The sequence below is a fragment of the Hippocampus guttulatus genome, chromosome 5 (genome assembly GCF_054856545.1).
Source record: "Hippocampus guttulatus isolate MCC_2025c chromosome 5, RoL_Hgut_1.0, whole genome shotgun sequence".
Classification (NCBI taxonomy): Eukaryota; Metazoa; Chordata; class Actinopteri; order Syngnathiformes; family Syngnathidae; genus Hippocampus; species Hippocampus guttulatus.
The window spans coordinates 2,804,533-2,821,643 of NC_141265.1; the positions used below are offsets into that span (position 1 = coordinate 2,804,533).

General features: G+C 41.4%; 1 protein-coding gene across 1 annotated transcript in view; it reads left to right on the forward strand.

Moving 5' to 3' along the window:
- Window positions 1–285: 285 nt before the first annotated feature.
- zmat4a (zinc finger, matrin-type 4a) overlaps window positions 286–17,111 on the forward strand; it is a 46,937-nt gene continuing 30,111 nt past the window's right edge. The window contains exons 1-2 of the mRNA XM_086112071.1: window positions 286–440; window positions 12,170–12,271. Of these exons, the coding sequence (XP_085968197.1) occupies window positions 354–440; window positions 12,170–12,271 (189 nt within the window). The 5' untranslated portion in view covers window positions 286–353. The remainder of the gene's footprint in view (window positions 441–12,169; window positions 12,272–17,111) is intronic.

Consider the following 17,111-nt stretch of genomic DNA (forward strand, 5'->3'; position numbering starts at 1 on the left):
CTTTGGAGAAATAAATCAATATAATTCATCAATTAACAATATTTGGGTATGGTTGTGCTTCACTGTCAGATCGATGTAGAATGGGGGCACGTAATTGACACAAATATTCCTTTTTTGTAAATCAACCACACATACACATTCATAAAAATTTATAATTGTTGGGCCATTTGGCTACATTTTAACAACGTTTGAAGAGATGCGATAGGCTACTGGCTCGTGTTGATGAATGGTTGCAGCCAATAGAAGAACAGGTGGGCGGGGCATCGCGACTGTTTGTACTATAATGTAGTACGGCTGCCAGACATAAACGCATCTCCCGCTCACTCTCTTTACCTTCCCGCCCGCTCTAGTTAATGGATTGTATATTTTCCCTTCAAGTACGACATCAGCTGACGGTGCTCCCGACACGTATCTGTCAGAGTCGCAGCATAGAGTTACAGGTACTGTTTGCACCGCTTTTTTTTTTCCGATGCCCTCCTTGGCATCGCTCACACGAGGCGTGCAGTGCAGCGAGTGGGACCGGAGGCAGAGCCTACCGCAGGGGAAAAGCAAATATGAGTGTCGTGTTGCATGCTTATTTTCTTACACGGCGAGGTTCTTGTGCGTGTTGATGAGATTTATTGAGATTGGGTCGTGGCTGCATGCGCGCTGCCGTAAGCAGTGGCACATGTGGCACGAAAGTAAGAAGAGCGTGCAGGTGGAGGTTGACCTCATAGCACAGAATGAAGAGAACTGCGACCCACCACTTCTCTTAGCGTCTTTAATTTTTCCCCGAACATGCTATTTTTTTAGTCTGTCTGTTCAGAGTTCTGTCATATTTCATGATTTTTAAAGTCCCCATTACTTTAAAATGCAAAGAATTGAAGCCCCCCCCCCCCAGTAAAAACGTATGAACATCTTGCAGGTGGAAGACAACATCATTGTCTCAAGGTGACATTTAAAAGGTCGATGAGTGGAGGCAGCTCCAGAGACTAGGGATGCACATCGCTCACCTTAGCGGGAGAGTGCTGTGCATGGTTGCAGATGATAATATAGCGCAACCCAATTTAATATACAGTTTGTTGTTACAGTTATTTTAGATTTTATATTTAGATTTTTCAGAGGCAAAAATACTGAGAAAAGACACTTAATTAGGATGTTTAGTTTTTTCTTCTTATTTTTTTTACATCATTTCTTATCTACATTGATATTGCTACAAAGGAACAGAAAACGGTTGCATTTTCAACAAGGCGATGCCCGCTCAAGTATTTTACTTGCTATCGTAATGTGTCTGTCAGTAACATCTCCGTTTAAATTTCACTTCATCGCTTGTGATGTGAGAGTCTTCCACTGACGACTAGATTTGCCTTGTGTACAAAGTGCCTTGAGGTAACTTCAGTTGTGAGTAAGTCGATACAAACTAAAAAAAACAAACTTGATCAGCTGCAGGATGTGGTCACTGTACCAGCAAAGGATGCTTCCTAATCAACAACGTCTTTTATAGACCACAAGAGGGCCCCATCTTGGTTTAATTGAATTTTTACTGGACTGCATATACACACACACAAAAAAAAAAAGTGAATGTACTGAGTTTAATTTCGTCAAGTGATTGCACAAAATAAAATCATCTGGATCCAGATACACTGCATGTCAATTCTGATGATTCTATTATTTGGAGCCGCTTGACGAAATAAAATTGAGTGAATTCAACAACATATTTTTCGGTGTACGCTCCTCAAATAAATGTTCAATAAAAGTAAAACAAGTCATTTAATTCATATTAAATCGTTTTTATATTTTCTAAAGTTGTAAAGAATGCCTCTCACCACTTTAATTCTGTTTATAAATAGCACACCCCGTCACTATTCATTCTGTTAAACATAATCTGTATCCGTTGTGTCACGTAGCCAGGTGGTGGTGGACCCCAAAAAGCAGGCAAGAGAGAGGAGCAGGGTGTATTTGAAGAAGTGTATTGATAAAACACAGAAAACTAAATCCTAAGCAAACAAAGTCCAAAGTAGCAAACAAAAACCATGACTGAAGCTCAAAACTATCAATAACAGAAACATGACAGCAGCAAAAAGCAAGAGCAAACAATGACCCGACACTGTTCGGGCTGGGAGTCCTTTTAAAGCCCTAATTACCTAATGACCAACAGGTGTGCAGCTGCCGGGGGAGCCCTACAGTGCCACCTGTTGGTCCCTAAACCGAATCATGACACGTTGTTGATTTTTCTACCCTCCACCAGTATTTCCATCTGTCATTATTCTTTCATTGGTCAACTGAGATGGATCACAGGATTTTTAAATTATTTTTTTAAATAAAAAGCCTAAATGAGAAAGAGCTGTGATGATCTGAGCTGGTAGCATGCGTCACCTTGTTTTGAGAGCAGCTAAACATAGTCTGACGGATAACAAAGGAAAATGTGTGTTTTGTTAAAGTTCATGGATGTTTCTCTGTAATTTTTCAAAAGACGGCATCTCACCACAGCTAGTGTGGCAATACATTCAGTGTCAAGTGTAATTTGGTGGTTTGATGGAACTGGGAAGTGCTGTGCCTGACGGACAGTCAACGTGGTGTACACTTTTATATATTCTACATACATTTTATATATATATATATATATATATATATATATATATTAGAGCTTATATATGTTCAATAAAGATTAAAAAAAAAAGAAAGAGTGTCCATTGTGAGCAGACGTGTTCAAAGATTAAAAAAAAAAAGGGCATCCATTGTGCGTCCATTGTGAGCAGATGTGTTCAATAAAGATAAAAAAAAAAGCAGACGTGTTTGTTGAGATCGACGCAAATCGGACTGTTATTTCTGCATGGCACCATAGAAAGCAAGTGGAAGTAAAGCTGGTGAAAGAAGAGGAAAATAGGGTGAAAAACGATTGAACTTAAGAAAGATTTGATAGTGAAATATGAATCAGGTGTGCATGTGTCTGTGTTGGCTAAGGCACGGGTCCCCGACCTTTTTTGCCCCACGGACCGGTTTAAGTCAGACAATATTTTCAGGGACCAGCATTTAAGGTGTGGCGGATTAATACAACAAAATAATATGGTATGAGCTGCATGAAAACGGTGGTGTTTTCGAAACATGGAGCGTCTAATCTGGCCGCAACACTCTGATCGCTATGGTAATGTTTCATGCCTTCAAAATACGATACAACGCAAATTCAAAGTGCATGAAAATAACGACTCACCACAGCCCCGAGCTTGATTTTCTGCAACCAGTCGGTCCCATCTCGGGGTAATAGGAGACAATGACACCTCAAGTGTGTGGTTTACGTCCAGTCTACTTCGTAATTTTGTTTTCGTAGCCGTTGCTGCAGAAAACCCCCACCTCACACAGGTAGGATGTCGGAAATAGCAACAGTGCTATTGTGGCGATCTCAGAGTATTCAGCCATAACTTTAATCCAGTTGTCTCGAACGTACTTTTAAGGCCGCCGTCATTTGCGATCTCCAGCAGTTTTTTTACTCATTTTGTGAGCTCCAGCGTTTTGTTTTTCGTGTAATCGGTCACGTGACAGAGAAGCGTGGCTTGACGTTAGTCAATCGTGACACAGACGGATGTCACGGAGAATCCGGTAATTTTTCAAAATAAAACATCTTTCGTATTCCGAAATAAATAAAACGGAATTAAGGCAAGTTCTTTCTGTGCGGCCTGGCACCAAATGCCCTGCGGACCGATACCGGTCCGCGGACCGGCGATTGGGGACGCCTGGGCTAAGGAGTTCGGCATGCCGAAATCAGCAGCAAAAAAGAAAGACCATCATAAAGTCAGGATCTCGTATGTTTAGCAAACAAAGGCCGCAAATATTAGAGGAACTGGAGAAACCTTTGCTTATTTTCATAAATGAGAAACAGCTAGCAGGGGACAGTCTTAGCCAAGATACGATTTATGGCAGAACAAGACAATCGTATGGATATTTGATTTAAAAAAAATAAAGGATCCTAGCATTGCTCTTGAAGAGTTTGACTTTAAAGCAAGCAGAGGATGGTTCGAAAAGTTGAGGAAAAGAAGTGATTCGTCATGGGGAGGCAGCCAGTTCAGACAAGGAAACTGTCGAAAAGTTTAAAGTTGAGTTTGAAAATCTCACCAAGGTCGAGGAATATCTTCCCCAGCAAACTTTTAATATGGACGAGACTGGACTTGTGTGGATAAAGCGGTTCAGAAAATGGATGGAGGGATGTTACCTTGTACCGTAGCGTAGGATTGCGGACAGAGCGTCTATAGTTCCAGCCATCATTTTAGGGTTTATAAATTCAAGGTGTAAAAGAATGCAATCTACAATTGTCACGATGAGACAGAGAGCAAGCGAGAGAGAGATGCTACTTAAATTTGTATGTTGCAATGTCAATGTTTATGTTAAAATTGGTAAAAATAAAACATATAAAATTTACCAGCTCTCTTATTACACGTGTATACAGTTTATGGTGTAAAATAGTTGAAAAAATGCTTTAAAAAAGTTGTTTTCTAGACTTGGAATGGATTAAAAAAATTTACATTGATTATAATGGGAAACATGGTTTTGCTTTTCGAACAAATCGGTTTTCTAACGGCCTTCTGGAACGGATTATGGCCGAAAACCGAGGTTTGACTGTGTGCGTGTGTGTGCGTGTGTGTGTGTGTGTGTGTGTGTATATATATATATATACATGTATATATAATTGATTTAGTTACATTTATTTATCCAGGAAAAGCAATTGTACCAGCACACAGCATAGTACAACAAAGGCAAATACAAATACATAGACAACAGTACAGTGTGATATAGTTACATAATACATGACATTACATCATAACACATGGCCAACAAAAGGTTCAACAGACACTGGAAACAGTTTTTGTCAATTTATGTCATCGAGTGGTTGCACAAAATAAAATCATCTGGGGGAAAGAATGTGTCTTTATCCAGATGATTTTATTTTGTGCAACCACTTAACAAAACAAAATTCAACACCCCATTTTTTCAGTGCAGGCTAAAAACTCGGTAAAATAAATCAGTGAAATCACGGCTCAGGCTGCCATAATGAATGAAGGCATGTTTTTTTGTAATGTAATGTTGCAGTCTCTACAGAATTGCAAGGGGCAAGTACATGCATAGGTACATATGTTCTCTCTTGCATACGCTACAACATGTCTGGGGATAGAGCAGCAGCATGTCCGCCTCTGCTGCAGATAATGTTGTCATTCATAGAAAAATGAGAGTGTCTTAATACACTGGGAAGAAAATGACATGTTGAATTTACACAATTTTATTTCTTGAAGTGGATGCACAAAATAAATCGTCTGAATCAAGATACATTTTTAAAGTGGATGTATAGTGTATGTATAGTGTCTGATTTTATTTCCTGCAACCACTTGACAAAATAAAATTTGGTAAATTCAACACACTATTTTTCAGTGTGTCATTCAAAGGTCCGTGAATCACTGTAATTTGAAATAAGTTTTTAAAAAAAGAGAGTATCAAGACAAAAAGTGGAAATTGGCCCTCTGCTAAAGTCATTACATAACTGAAACGCCTCTGACTACCATGGCTATTGCAACAATTCAGTGCTGTGTTTTCCCTGATTAAGGAGATTTCGAGTTTTTGCCCACACTGATTAACATTAACCTCATTAGGCTGACAAGTGTCATAATTTTAGTGTTGCACACTCACGTTTACCTAAATTGCTTCCACTGTCTTAAAGTCAAAATGATTATTGTACCGGTACTTAAATGTAGCCAGCCTGTCCACTTTATGTTTTCACTCGTCAAATTTGTTGACAGTGCATGGGTCACATGAGATGGGAACAAGAAATAGCATGAACACAATTGTACTGTACACAAGGAATGAAAAAGTCAGTTTTTCATAATATTCCTCCTAATGCGCTCAAGTACAGTGGACCCCCGCCATCAGACTCTTGAACAAATGACATCACAATATATGGCTCTAAACAGAAGCCAACCACTCTGTGCAATATTTTCCTTTTCGTAGTCCTGCTCACGTGACCATTTACGCCACGGGTCCTTAACCTTTTCAAAGTGGTGTGTATGTTTTGAAAATTGTACTTACTTACATTGCCCAGACCATCCTTTATTTTGTTAGCTATTTCACTTTCATTATTTAAAATGACTTTTTTTTTTTATTTTTTTATTTTTTTTTTTTACGGAAGAGGATTAGGGCCTAATCCTCTTCTGTATTTTTTAATATTCAAGGGATTCAAGAAATTTTATTGTCATAGCGACACAGATTTCCACACGATATGGCACAAAATAAAGCGTCCCAGACTTGTGAAAATAAAAATAGAACAAAATAAGCAAATAAAATATGATCAAAAGACAAAGGCCTCGGGAGATGTTTTATTCATCATTTGAACATGTGCAAAGATGCAAATGCAGCAAGGTGTATATGAATCAGAAACAAAAACGCAAGCGGCTTGAATTGCACAAGATAGTTATGACGTCCTTGTAGTTGAAAAAAGAATAACATGTTCAATGTGCGGGGATTAACAGGCATGGGGGGAGTTGGGTGCTGACACAGAGCACTGTTCAACTTGAGTAGTTTATCGGCTTGCAGAAAGCAGCTGTTCCTCAGGCTGGTGGTCCTGCTCCAGAGGCTCTGGAGCTTCCTGCCTGAGGGGAGAAGATGGAAGAGGGACTGTGTGGTGTTGGGGTTAGTCCTGAACTGAGTTGGGCAATTTTCTTCCAATAAGTAATAGGTTACCAATTACTTACGTTTACTGGAAAGTGAAATGTTTCTTTAGAATATTAACGTCTGTTACTGATACAGTAAGTTACTCTTTAGTTCTCAGTTAATTGTAATTCCTCGTATAGGGGCATATTCTCCCGTTCGGGCTAAAGGCAATTCATTCCGCACCTTACTGAGGATGCCTGCACATCCCGGCTTATAGAGTTTGCCTGAGACATGTGAACTCCATTGAGATCCCTTTGGAATATATATCAAACTTGAAATGTGAAATTGACTGGCGTATGGATCCGGACCTTATATAGCCACCTGATTGTCCCCAGTGACGTGCCTGCTCATCTATGTATTTGCATTCTGTAGTTAACAAATACAATGAAAGTAATTTAATCACAGGACATTGTTTGTGCTTCACTCAAGTGACTCGTCGAATCAAAATAAAAACAGTAGCATAGGAGTAAAATGCACAGCTACATTTCTTGAAACAAATATCGTATTTTCTGCACTATAAGGCACTTTGGATTATAAGGCGCACCTTCAATGAATGGCCGATTTTAAAACTTTTTTCAAATATAGGGCACTAGAATAGAAGCTACAATAGTGGCTGTGGTTGCACTGTGCATCCGCTCGATGAAGCTATGCTAAAGGGAATTCAATACAGTATATCCATCCATCCATTTTCTGAACTGCTTTATCCTCACAAGGGCGTGCTGGAATCTATCCCAACCGTCTTCGGGCAGTAGGCGGGGGACACCCTGAACCGGTTGCCAGCCAATCGCAGGGCACACATAGACAAACAACCATTCGCGCTCACACTCACACCTAGGGACAATTTAGAGCGTTCAATCAGCCTGCCATACATGTTTTTGGAATGTGGGAGGAAACCAGAGTACCCATAGAAAACCCACGCAGGCACGGGGAGAACATGCAAACTCCACACAGGAAGACCGGAGCTGGAATTGAACCCGGTACCTCTGCACTGTGAGTTCGATGCGCTAACCACTCGATCACCGGGCCGCCCAATACAATACAGCTTTATTTATATCGAGCAAAGCCATGCAGAACTGGTCACAAACACGGACATCCATCCATCCATCCATCCATCCATCCATCCATCCATTTTCCGCCGCTTATCTGGGGTCGGGTCGCGGGGGAAGCAGTTTTAGCAGGGAAACCCAGACTTCACTTTCTTCCAGCTCTTCCCGGCGAATCCCAAGGCGTTCCCAGGCCAGCTGGGTGACATAGTCCCTCTAGCGTGTCCTGGGTCATCCCCGGGGCCCCCTGCCGGTGGGACATGCCTGGAACACCTCACCAGGAAGGCGTCCAGGAGGCATCCTAATCAGATTCCCGAGCCACCTCATCCTCTCGATGTGGAGGGGAAGCGCTCGACTCTGAGCCCGTCCCTGAGGACCGAGCTTCTCACCTTATCTCTAAGGGAGAGGCCGGACACCCTGCGGAGAAAACTCATTTTGGCCGCTTGTATCCAGGATCTGGTTCTTTCCGCCACAACCCATAGCTCGTGACCATAGATGAGGGTTGGAACATTGATTGACTGGTATATTGAGAGCTTCGCCCTTTGGCTCAGCTCCTTCTTTACCACGACAGACTGATACAAAGTCCGCAACAAACACGGACATGAAACATATAAGTACAAATGGCATTACAAAACAATAAATGGACAAAAGTTACGACGACAATTGATTCAACAAAAAGACATACAAACCTCCTGGACTCACATCCACAAGGGGCTAAATATCCTTAGAAGTCTTACTTGTCTTGTATCGTTTAGTCAGTAGTTAACTATGCTTGTGGTATTATCTTTGTTTAGTAATGGCTCACAAAGAGCTCACAAAGTAGTTGTCTGTTTGTGTGTGTGTTGGCGAATGCACATATCAATTAGTGTTGGGAAGAACCCTTTTAGTTACAAGTTGTTCCTGCGAGTAATCACCACAAGATGGCATAGGAACACTAACAGGGAAACAACTCAATGGGGAATATAAAGAAACTGCAACACCAAGTATAAGGCGCATCGGATTATAGGGTGCACTGTCGGTTTTTGGGAAAATTGAATGCTTTTAGGTGTGCCTTATCGTGTGGAAAATATGGCAAATATATCCATCGCAAAACATGGAGTCTATAGACAATGAATATTTGGCTTTGTACCAGCCATGTGTCTTTTCCCCATTTTTCATTACCTTGTGATAATGCTCTGTCCAATTCAGGGGAAGTTATCAAACCACTAAAATTTGATTTGAGGGTTTTTGTCCTGATTAAGTAGTTTGTCTACTGTCATCCCTTTTTCCCCTCAACCTTTTAATTAAAAGCTGTTTTATGCAACAAGGGAGCAACAGAGTTGATTTTTGGCGCGGAAACGGACACATCATTTATATTTTTCTACATTATATGATTACAGCACAAGTGCTAACTCTGTAATGCTTTCCAGCATGCCCCCTCCGACAGATTTAAACAACGCGCCATTGGCTCAACAAGCTATGTTGTGATTTAAATGTAACCAATCATAGCTTGCTGGCCGCCAATTACGGACCGTGGGCAACTAATTGCAGACCACTGAAGGAAGTTTAAAAAAAAATGATCTTGAGAAACTGATATATTGTAACTGCGGGTGATAATGAAGGTTCTTTGTTAAAATGTGCCATTTGTATCAGGGTCAGTCATCTTATTTCACAACAACCCCCCCCCCCTGCGAAACCAGTAAACCGAACTGTGAGCCAAAGACACACCTCGTAACAAAAGTCTGGTCAAACCCGATTTGTTTGGTTGAATGAATCACAAGTGATCGTTCATTGCCTTAACATCTGCTGGCCACTTGCTACCATGACCTTGGCACCCTTCCTCAGCCCCCAGCAACTTTGTGTTGTGTTGCCTGCCTTGACTCATTTGCCTCTCGCTGATGAGGGTTCCAGGCGCGCGCATTCCATTGTTGACTAGGTGTGACATTCAAACTGGCTTTCCGCTAATTTGATTGTCAACGTTGAGGAATGCTGCCCTGTTGTGTCCGCTGTCCTCCACCAAAGCGTAAGGCCAGCTTCTCTAATTAGCTTTGATAGCTGTTCTGCGTGGACAGTAGATGACTTTAATGATGTTGACAACATCACAACTCTGATGAGACATTGATGATTAAATTCTCGAGAGATCTCCCTGTTGGGTTACAGTTGTCTTGAATTCCAAAATCTAATTACGGCGGGTAAAAATGTATATTTTGATAGAAACCCTTGGTCGCTATGCATCTGGCAGTCAAATCAACAGATGTCTTGTAACATATTTGTTGAAATTGCACAAAAAGGTTCATTTCCACTGTCCAATGTGTAATTTCGAGCTGAAATCAATGCAGGCAAGTCCTGTGCAGAAATGTGCAATTGTTGGAACACTATTGCTGCGGTAGCATGTTTGAAAACAACATTTGAGTATGAGTGGTTACAGTATCCCAGATTGCTGTTTTTGCTTGTGCTGCTGTTTTTTTCTTCATCTGCTTCTCAATAACATTTAGGATGATCAATCATTTATTTCTAACAGCTTTTGGCAAAGAAACCAACAGAGGCTACGCAGCTCTTTTGTATACTATAGGAATTGTAAATGCTCAAGTATTTTGAGCTATATTCATTTTTCAGGAGTTTTTAATTAATACCAATCATCACTACATCACTGGCAGAATGTTTGTGATGTCGCCTCATGTTCATTATCTGGATTTGTGGGGTGGGGTTGTTTTGGTGGGGGATATGATTACTGAACTCTTCCAGCCTACCAACAAGCTGTATTTAATTCCAATTTTTAAATGCTTTTCTTTTTATGAACATTGTTTCACTCATCATTTTATCGGGAAACAAATGGGATGTCATTCACTCTTTTGGCTAGACATAAAGTCAAGTCAAGTCAACAGTATTTATAGAGCACTTTCAAACAGCCATCGCTGCATACAAAGTGCTGTACATGGAGCAATTTAACATGCACAATAAACAGTAAGACAAATCGGTAATAAAGGCGGTAGAAAGCACCAAACAGTAAAACCAAGAACAAATCTAAGTCATGCCGAGTCGAATGCCAAAGAATACAAGTGAGTTTTGAGGAGGGTTTTGAAGATGGGCAGCGAGGAGGCTTGCCGAATGTTCAGTGGGAGGTGATTCCAGAGAGAGGGACCAGCAACAGAAAAGGCTCGATCCCCTCTGAGCCTCAGTTTAGTTCTTGGTACTTCTAATAAGGTCTGGTCCACAGACCTGAGGCGCCGGGCAGGTGCGTAGGGGCGGATGAGCTCAGAGAGGTAAGGTGGCGCGAGATTATTCAGAGATTTGAAAACAAATAGGATCTTGAAAATAACTCTAAAATGAATGGGGAACCAGTGAAGGGATGCCAGAGTAGGAGTTATGTGCTCCCTCTTACGAGTACCAGTCAAGAGGCGAGCAGCGGCATTCTGGACCAGCTGAAGGCGCTTAATGGAGGACTGGCTGACTCCAAAGTAAAGGGCATTGCAGTAATCGAGCCGGGATGTGACAAAGGCATGAATTACCGTCTCAAAGTGTTCATGTGAGAGGAGAGGTTTTATTTTGGCCAGCTGTCTAAGGTGAAAGAAGCTGGATTTAACAACGGCACCAATTTGCCGATCGAGTTTGAAATCACTGTCCAGTTTAAGGCCCAGGTTTGAGACTGTTGACTTAAGAGAAGGAGACAGGGGGCCCAAGTCTACAGGATGGAATGTACAAGGGCCACTGGGACCAAACAATGATCACATGACATTGCTTGTCCAATCAGTGCTGTGGGAAATTTATATACTGTATACATATATATACAGTATATATTCACTAATGAATGGTTCTGTGAATGTGCAAATTAACTTATTTGGCTTGGTACTTCTAAGAAGGTTAAGAACCACTGGTTTCGATGAATATGGCCATTAAAAAAGAAACAAAGAAAAACTCTCTCTCTCTTCTTATTGAAGACAAGCCTGAATACATTGGAGGGTATTTTAGTTTGCTACTTTCAAACGAGATGTGAGGACATTTGTACTAAAATGTAAATAACTTTGTATGTTATGTAGAAACAGAATTTTGTCAATGTTGTTGAAGATTCAGTCGGTTGATCCTCCGCGGCTGTTTGATATATAATGTGTCTTTCCAAGTCATTTCCTCTGTCACAAACTTAAATGCTGGAGCTGATGAAATATTAACAGCCTTGAAATTATGAAACAAGATTATTGTTTACTTGCTCCATTACAGCTTGGTTGCGTTGTTGCTCCCAGAGACACCCAAAGCCGTCCTGGGGATGGTATAAGGTTATTTTTTTTTTCTTGAATTGAAAGTGAGAGTAAAAGTGAATAAATAACTTTTGGTCTATTAGCAAAGTTACACAATAAAATGTAACTAAACTTATGTCCACTACAATTCGAGCCATACGATTGCTTTCTTGCTATTCTTTTGAAATACGTTTGCTTGCCACAAGGTATTATTGCTGCAAGCTAACATTTAGTCTCTTTCAACAGATGAAGTCTACAGACGTGGACCAAGGGCTATTCACAGAGAGCTACTGCCGAGTGTGCAGTGCCCAGCTGATCTCCGAGTCCCAGAGAGTCGCTCATTATGAGGTGAGGAAGACTCCAATAAGGCACGCTAACAGTATGCAACGTTTGTGACACAATTAACTTGAATATCATACATTGATTCACTTACTAATACAGTATACTGTATACAAACCTCTGGTTACTACTGCAAGCATTGTACCCCACCTTGCTCAGTCTCCATCTGAGTGTAAGTCAGGTGGACTGTTTTCCTTTACTGAGAGTTATCCACTGTGCTTTGTTTGCTTTATGGTACTTATCTACTTCTTAAGGTTATCTCCATCTCCAGGAGATGCATAGATTGATCCATCACCTCTGATCCGCATTGATGCCGAGTACTCTGTTTCGGTGGTTTCATTCCTCCTGTTTTAGTCTTGTCAGGTTTCTTTGCTGCTGTTGCCTTTCACTCAGCTGTCAGCTTAAGTTCGAAGGGTGGGTGGAAACTGGAAAGGCTGTGGGATAGTGGACTCTCCGAGGACTTTAAATGGCTTACGTGAGACGCAGATGTTGTTATCTCATTACAGGATGTACAGGGGGAAAATAAACCCCACGAACATTTAACAATCATTACTGTTACTATTCGCATTACGATTGATATAAATTGGTGACAGAATGGGTCAGCTGTGGAATCTGAACATTGAGAAGGAAAAACAAAAGTATTGTTTTGTTTCAGGCTGTGAGCTTCACACTGTCCTTTGTTTGTTGCATTTTCTGTTAATTTGCTTGTGTTATTTTTTTTAAAATGTATTTTTATTTTTTTTTAACTTTGTTTCCTGCAGCGATGTGTGCTCATTGCTATTTTAAGTAAAGTAGTCTAAAATGTCCTTTGGTAACAGGAGAACTGCTTTGTTCTTCAGGACTTTGCAGGAGACAGGAAGTGGCTGTGGCAAAATGTTCACTAAAATATTAATTTTGTTATTGTGTGATGAATGCTGAGCAAAGGACCTGGCCTTTTGCCTCCCGTAACAGAGGGATTTTTGGATTCTGTTTTAACACTGTTAAGTTTTAATGCATTTTGACATGTTTGGGTCATGGTGGTGATGAGCAAAAGTGAGGAGGTGCGGGGGGGATGCGGGAGGGGTTGTGTATTTATTTATTTTTTCATTTCTGTTATTTGCATACATTTGTGTTTTTGGTGGCAATAAAAACATCAAATTTTCCATTTATTTAACATCTAGAAAACTAGTTGTAAAACTCAACTCAACTCTGAATTTCAGAAGCAACATCAGTTTTTCAACATTCTCTTTCAAAATAAGATTAAGATTAAGATTAAGATATCCTTTATTTGTCCCGCAATGGGGAAATTACAATCAGAATTCAGAAAGGAAAAACGCTGGGTAGGAAGAGGGAAAAAAAACACGCTCGAACTATCCTCTTCCGAGGATAATTTAAGTCCAGGATAAAAAAAGACCCTAGCACATAAATAAGCATGTGACAGTTACAACAAGTCACAAGACATAACATGTAATAAGGGGGAGGATGAATGGGAAGGGGGCGCGGGGGGGGGAGAGGGTGGTAACCGCGACGCGGCCGAAATGACCAGCCGCACGGTCCACCGTTGCGCTCCGCATTATCGAACCACGTCACGGGGGAAAAAGAATTGGAGCGATGAAGACGGTGATAACAAGGATGTGTATGCGCGTGTGGTTGTCCAGTTGTGTATGTGTATGCGTGTACAGGTCATAGCTGCTTCGTCGAGGTCTGCTCATCATGAAGACAGTCCCGGCTTATCAGTCCATGGCCGAGAAGGAGGGGGGTGGTGGTGGGGGCCCCAGACTCCGTGCGTATTTCCATCCAGGGGAAAGGCCAGATAGCGTTGTTTGTTTTGGAGAGAAAATAAAGCTTGTTCGACGCACTCCACGTTTTTGAAGGCCGTTTTTTTTCATCCCGACCGTGCAACAATGGACCAGCTCTAAACCCTCAGCATGGTCCTTGAGTGTGCGTGGAAGTTTGCCCAGCTCGTCGACAAGTATTTTGTGGCCACAGCTCATCTTGAAGACATTCAACCGTGTCCCTTGATGAGTTCTGGAGGGGGTGCTTTGGGATTACGGGGCACTGGAACCCCTTGATGTAAGCTGTTCGGTCCCTGTACCACCAATGTCAAAGTCTGGTTCACCATGCCGTTAGTAAGTCTGGTTCATTTTCAATTAGGTTTGAACTCCGCCCAGGCTGTCACAAATCTGTTTATAGGTCAGAAATTCGAAGCACAGCTGTGACATTGAGGGGGTCCGGTTTGGTGGCCTCAGTATTGCATCAGTGTGTATGTGTGTGTGTGTATATATCCATCCATTTTCCGAACCGCTTGATCCTCACTAGGGTCGCGGGGGGTGCTGGAGCCTATCCCAGCCATCTCCGGGCAGTAGGCGGGGTACACCCTGAATCAGTTGCCAGCCAATCGCAGGGCACACAGAGACGAACAACCATCCACGCCCACACTCACACCTAGGGACAATTTAGAGCGTCCAATCAGCCTGACATGCATGTTTTTGGAATGTGGGAGGAAACCGGAGCACCCGGAGAAAACCCACGCAGGCCCGGGGATAACATGCAAACTCCACACAGGGAGGCCGGAGCTGGAATCGAACCCGGTACCTCTGCACTGTGAAGCCGACGTGCTAACCACTGGACTACCGGGCCGCGTGTGTATATATATATATATATATATATATATATATGTGTGTGTGTGTGTGTATTTCAAATACTCAATTCAGTTGAGGAAGAACTTTTTATATTATCATATCGAGAGAGGTAATATAATGCCATTGTAAATACAATACCCAGGGTCTAATTTTGTATCTTTGTACTCTTATCTTTTGATGGTCTGCTTGGAATATTTTACAACCCATTTGATTGGATCTTTATCAAATCTGAGCATGTGGCTTTGGAAGTGTTGGAGCATGTCAGCGACTGACAAGCTAATCTGCATTCTCTGTTTGACCTTTACAAGTATTGATTCATGTCAGAGAGGATTAGTGAAGCACAGAAGCTCTCCAACCCACTACTAGTTGTTAGGCTTAGCTTGTATCACATTCTAAGCACCAACACACATAAACAAAAATATCTACTCTACAAAGTTCTGTTTCAATGAAACCGTGGAGACTGGAATTGCGCCTTTGTAATAAGTCACGCATGTTTAAAAGGGCTTTTTGATGGAAATTGTCCTTTCTTCAAATCAGTCAGTAGGTGTGCTAAATTCAACCAGGTGAACTAGGGATCCAGATATCCCCAAGGACATTTTTTTCCAAACCCATTTAGTCCATTTTGGTGGACAGAAAGTATACATTCTATACTTCTTTTCATCAGATGAACCTTTGGGAGAAATCACCAGGAGATCCCGGTGATTCAAAGAACAAAAGCTTTTAAACCTTTGAGAGATATGGATTCGATACAATATTACAAGCTGTCAAAAAGCAAACTCAGTGGAGTGAAAAGTCCTCGGGCTTAGAAGGATGACATGGTAATGCGCTCACAGAAACATAACACATTTATGCAATGTTAATTTCTCAGTCGTTTCTTTGAAGTATTCAACACCTTTACAACAAAGATCTATAGTAGCTACTGTGTCATGAACATGATCTGAAAGTATTAACTGTCATTGCACATTGACAGTCTCTTTGCTTAACATCTTAACGTTTTCACTCGTACATACTGTAGGTAGAAGACCATGTCATATAAATAGCCTTTTAAAATTCCTTTTATTTTCACTACCTTAACTGGTAAAGGGGTTTGTGTCCCAATGATCCTCGGGGCTAAGTCAGACTTTTTGCCAGTGGCAGGGTCACTCATGGAAAACAGTTCCTTGGTGAGGGACCAGACAGCACGGCTCAAAAGACCCCATTGGTGTGTACAAATACTGGATTATTGTTCCTTACCCTGAAGGTGGGTCTCAATTGCGGGCGCCTAGTAACCAGGCTTACAGCCAGGTGGTTGTGTTCGCAGTTAAAAAAAAACCCCAAAAAACGTCATCGCAGACTGCACTTCTCACTCAATTTATCATATAATATGATCTCCAGTTAGTAACATCACATGCACAAATGGGATCAGATAATGCCTCCTAATGACCAAAAGTCTTTCCCATGGCTTTGTTGAACTGCATGCCTTTTGTGATGTTTACGACGGTCACACTGTCAGACTATGACATAAATATCAGTCTGTGTCTTGACACCAGGCAAGATGTCACACCACAAGGCCGCCACCGACCAGACGAATGTGTGTGTGTGCGTGTGTGCGTGTGTGTGTGTGTGTGTGTGTGTGTGTGTGTGTGTGTGTGTGTGTGTGTGTGTGTGTGTGTGTGTGTGTGTGTGTGTGTGTGTGTGTGTGTGTGTGTGTGAGTGATAGGGCCTGGTACACATCGCCCGTGAATAGTATGGCTTTAGATGACGAGGAGTGGGCAAGGAGTTTCAGATCCGGTCAGGGTTGGAGCTCAGGGAGGAGAGACAGAGGCTATAACAGAATGAGAGGTCTTGGACAAATGGGTTCAATTTCTCCTACTGTCAATGATACAAAAATTGTCGGTTGGTCTGATGGATAAGTCCATTTCAACTGGATCTCAGAGGGAGCCTCTTCAATTAGTTTTCCAACAGTTCCCGTGTATATAAATAGTTCTACAATGAATAATTCTACGGGGAGGTATAGTTATGGTATTGGATTTTATCTATGCTCTCCCATGCCTTTATCCGAAAGCAAGAATGATACGAGGTGGAATTTTTACACCGCTAGTCTTACACTAATGCTACATTGTTCAAAAGATCATTTTAATATAAAACAGAAATGAAATTCATTTAAGGTTTTCAGCTTTAGTAATTCTGTTGGATGTAATGCAAATGTGATAATTAACCAGAAACACGTAAACGGTGACTATATAATA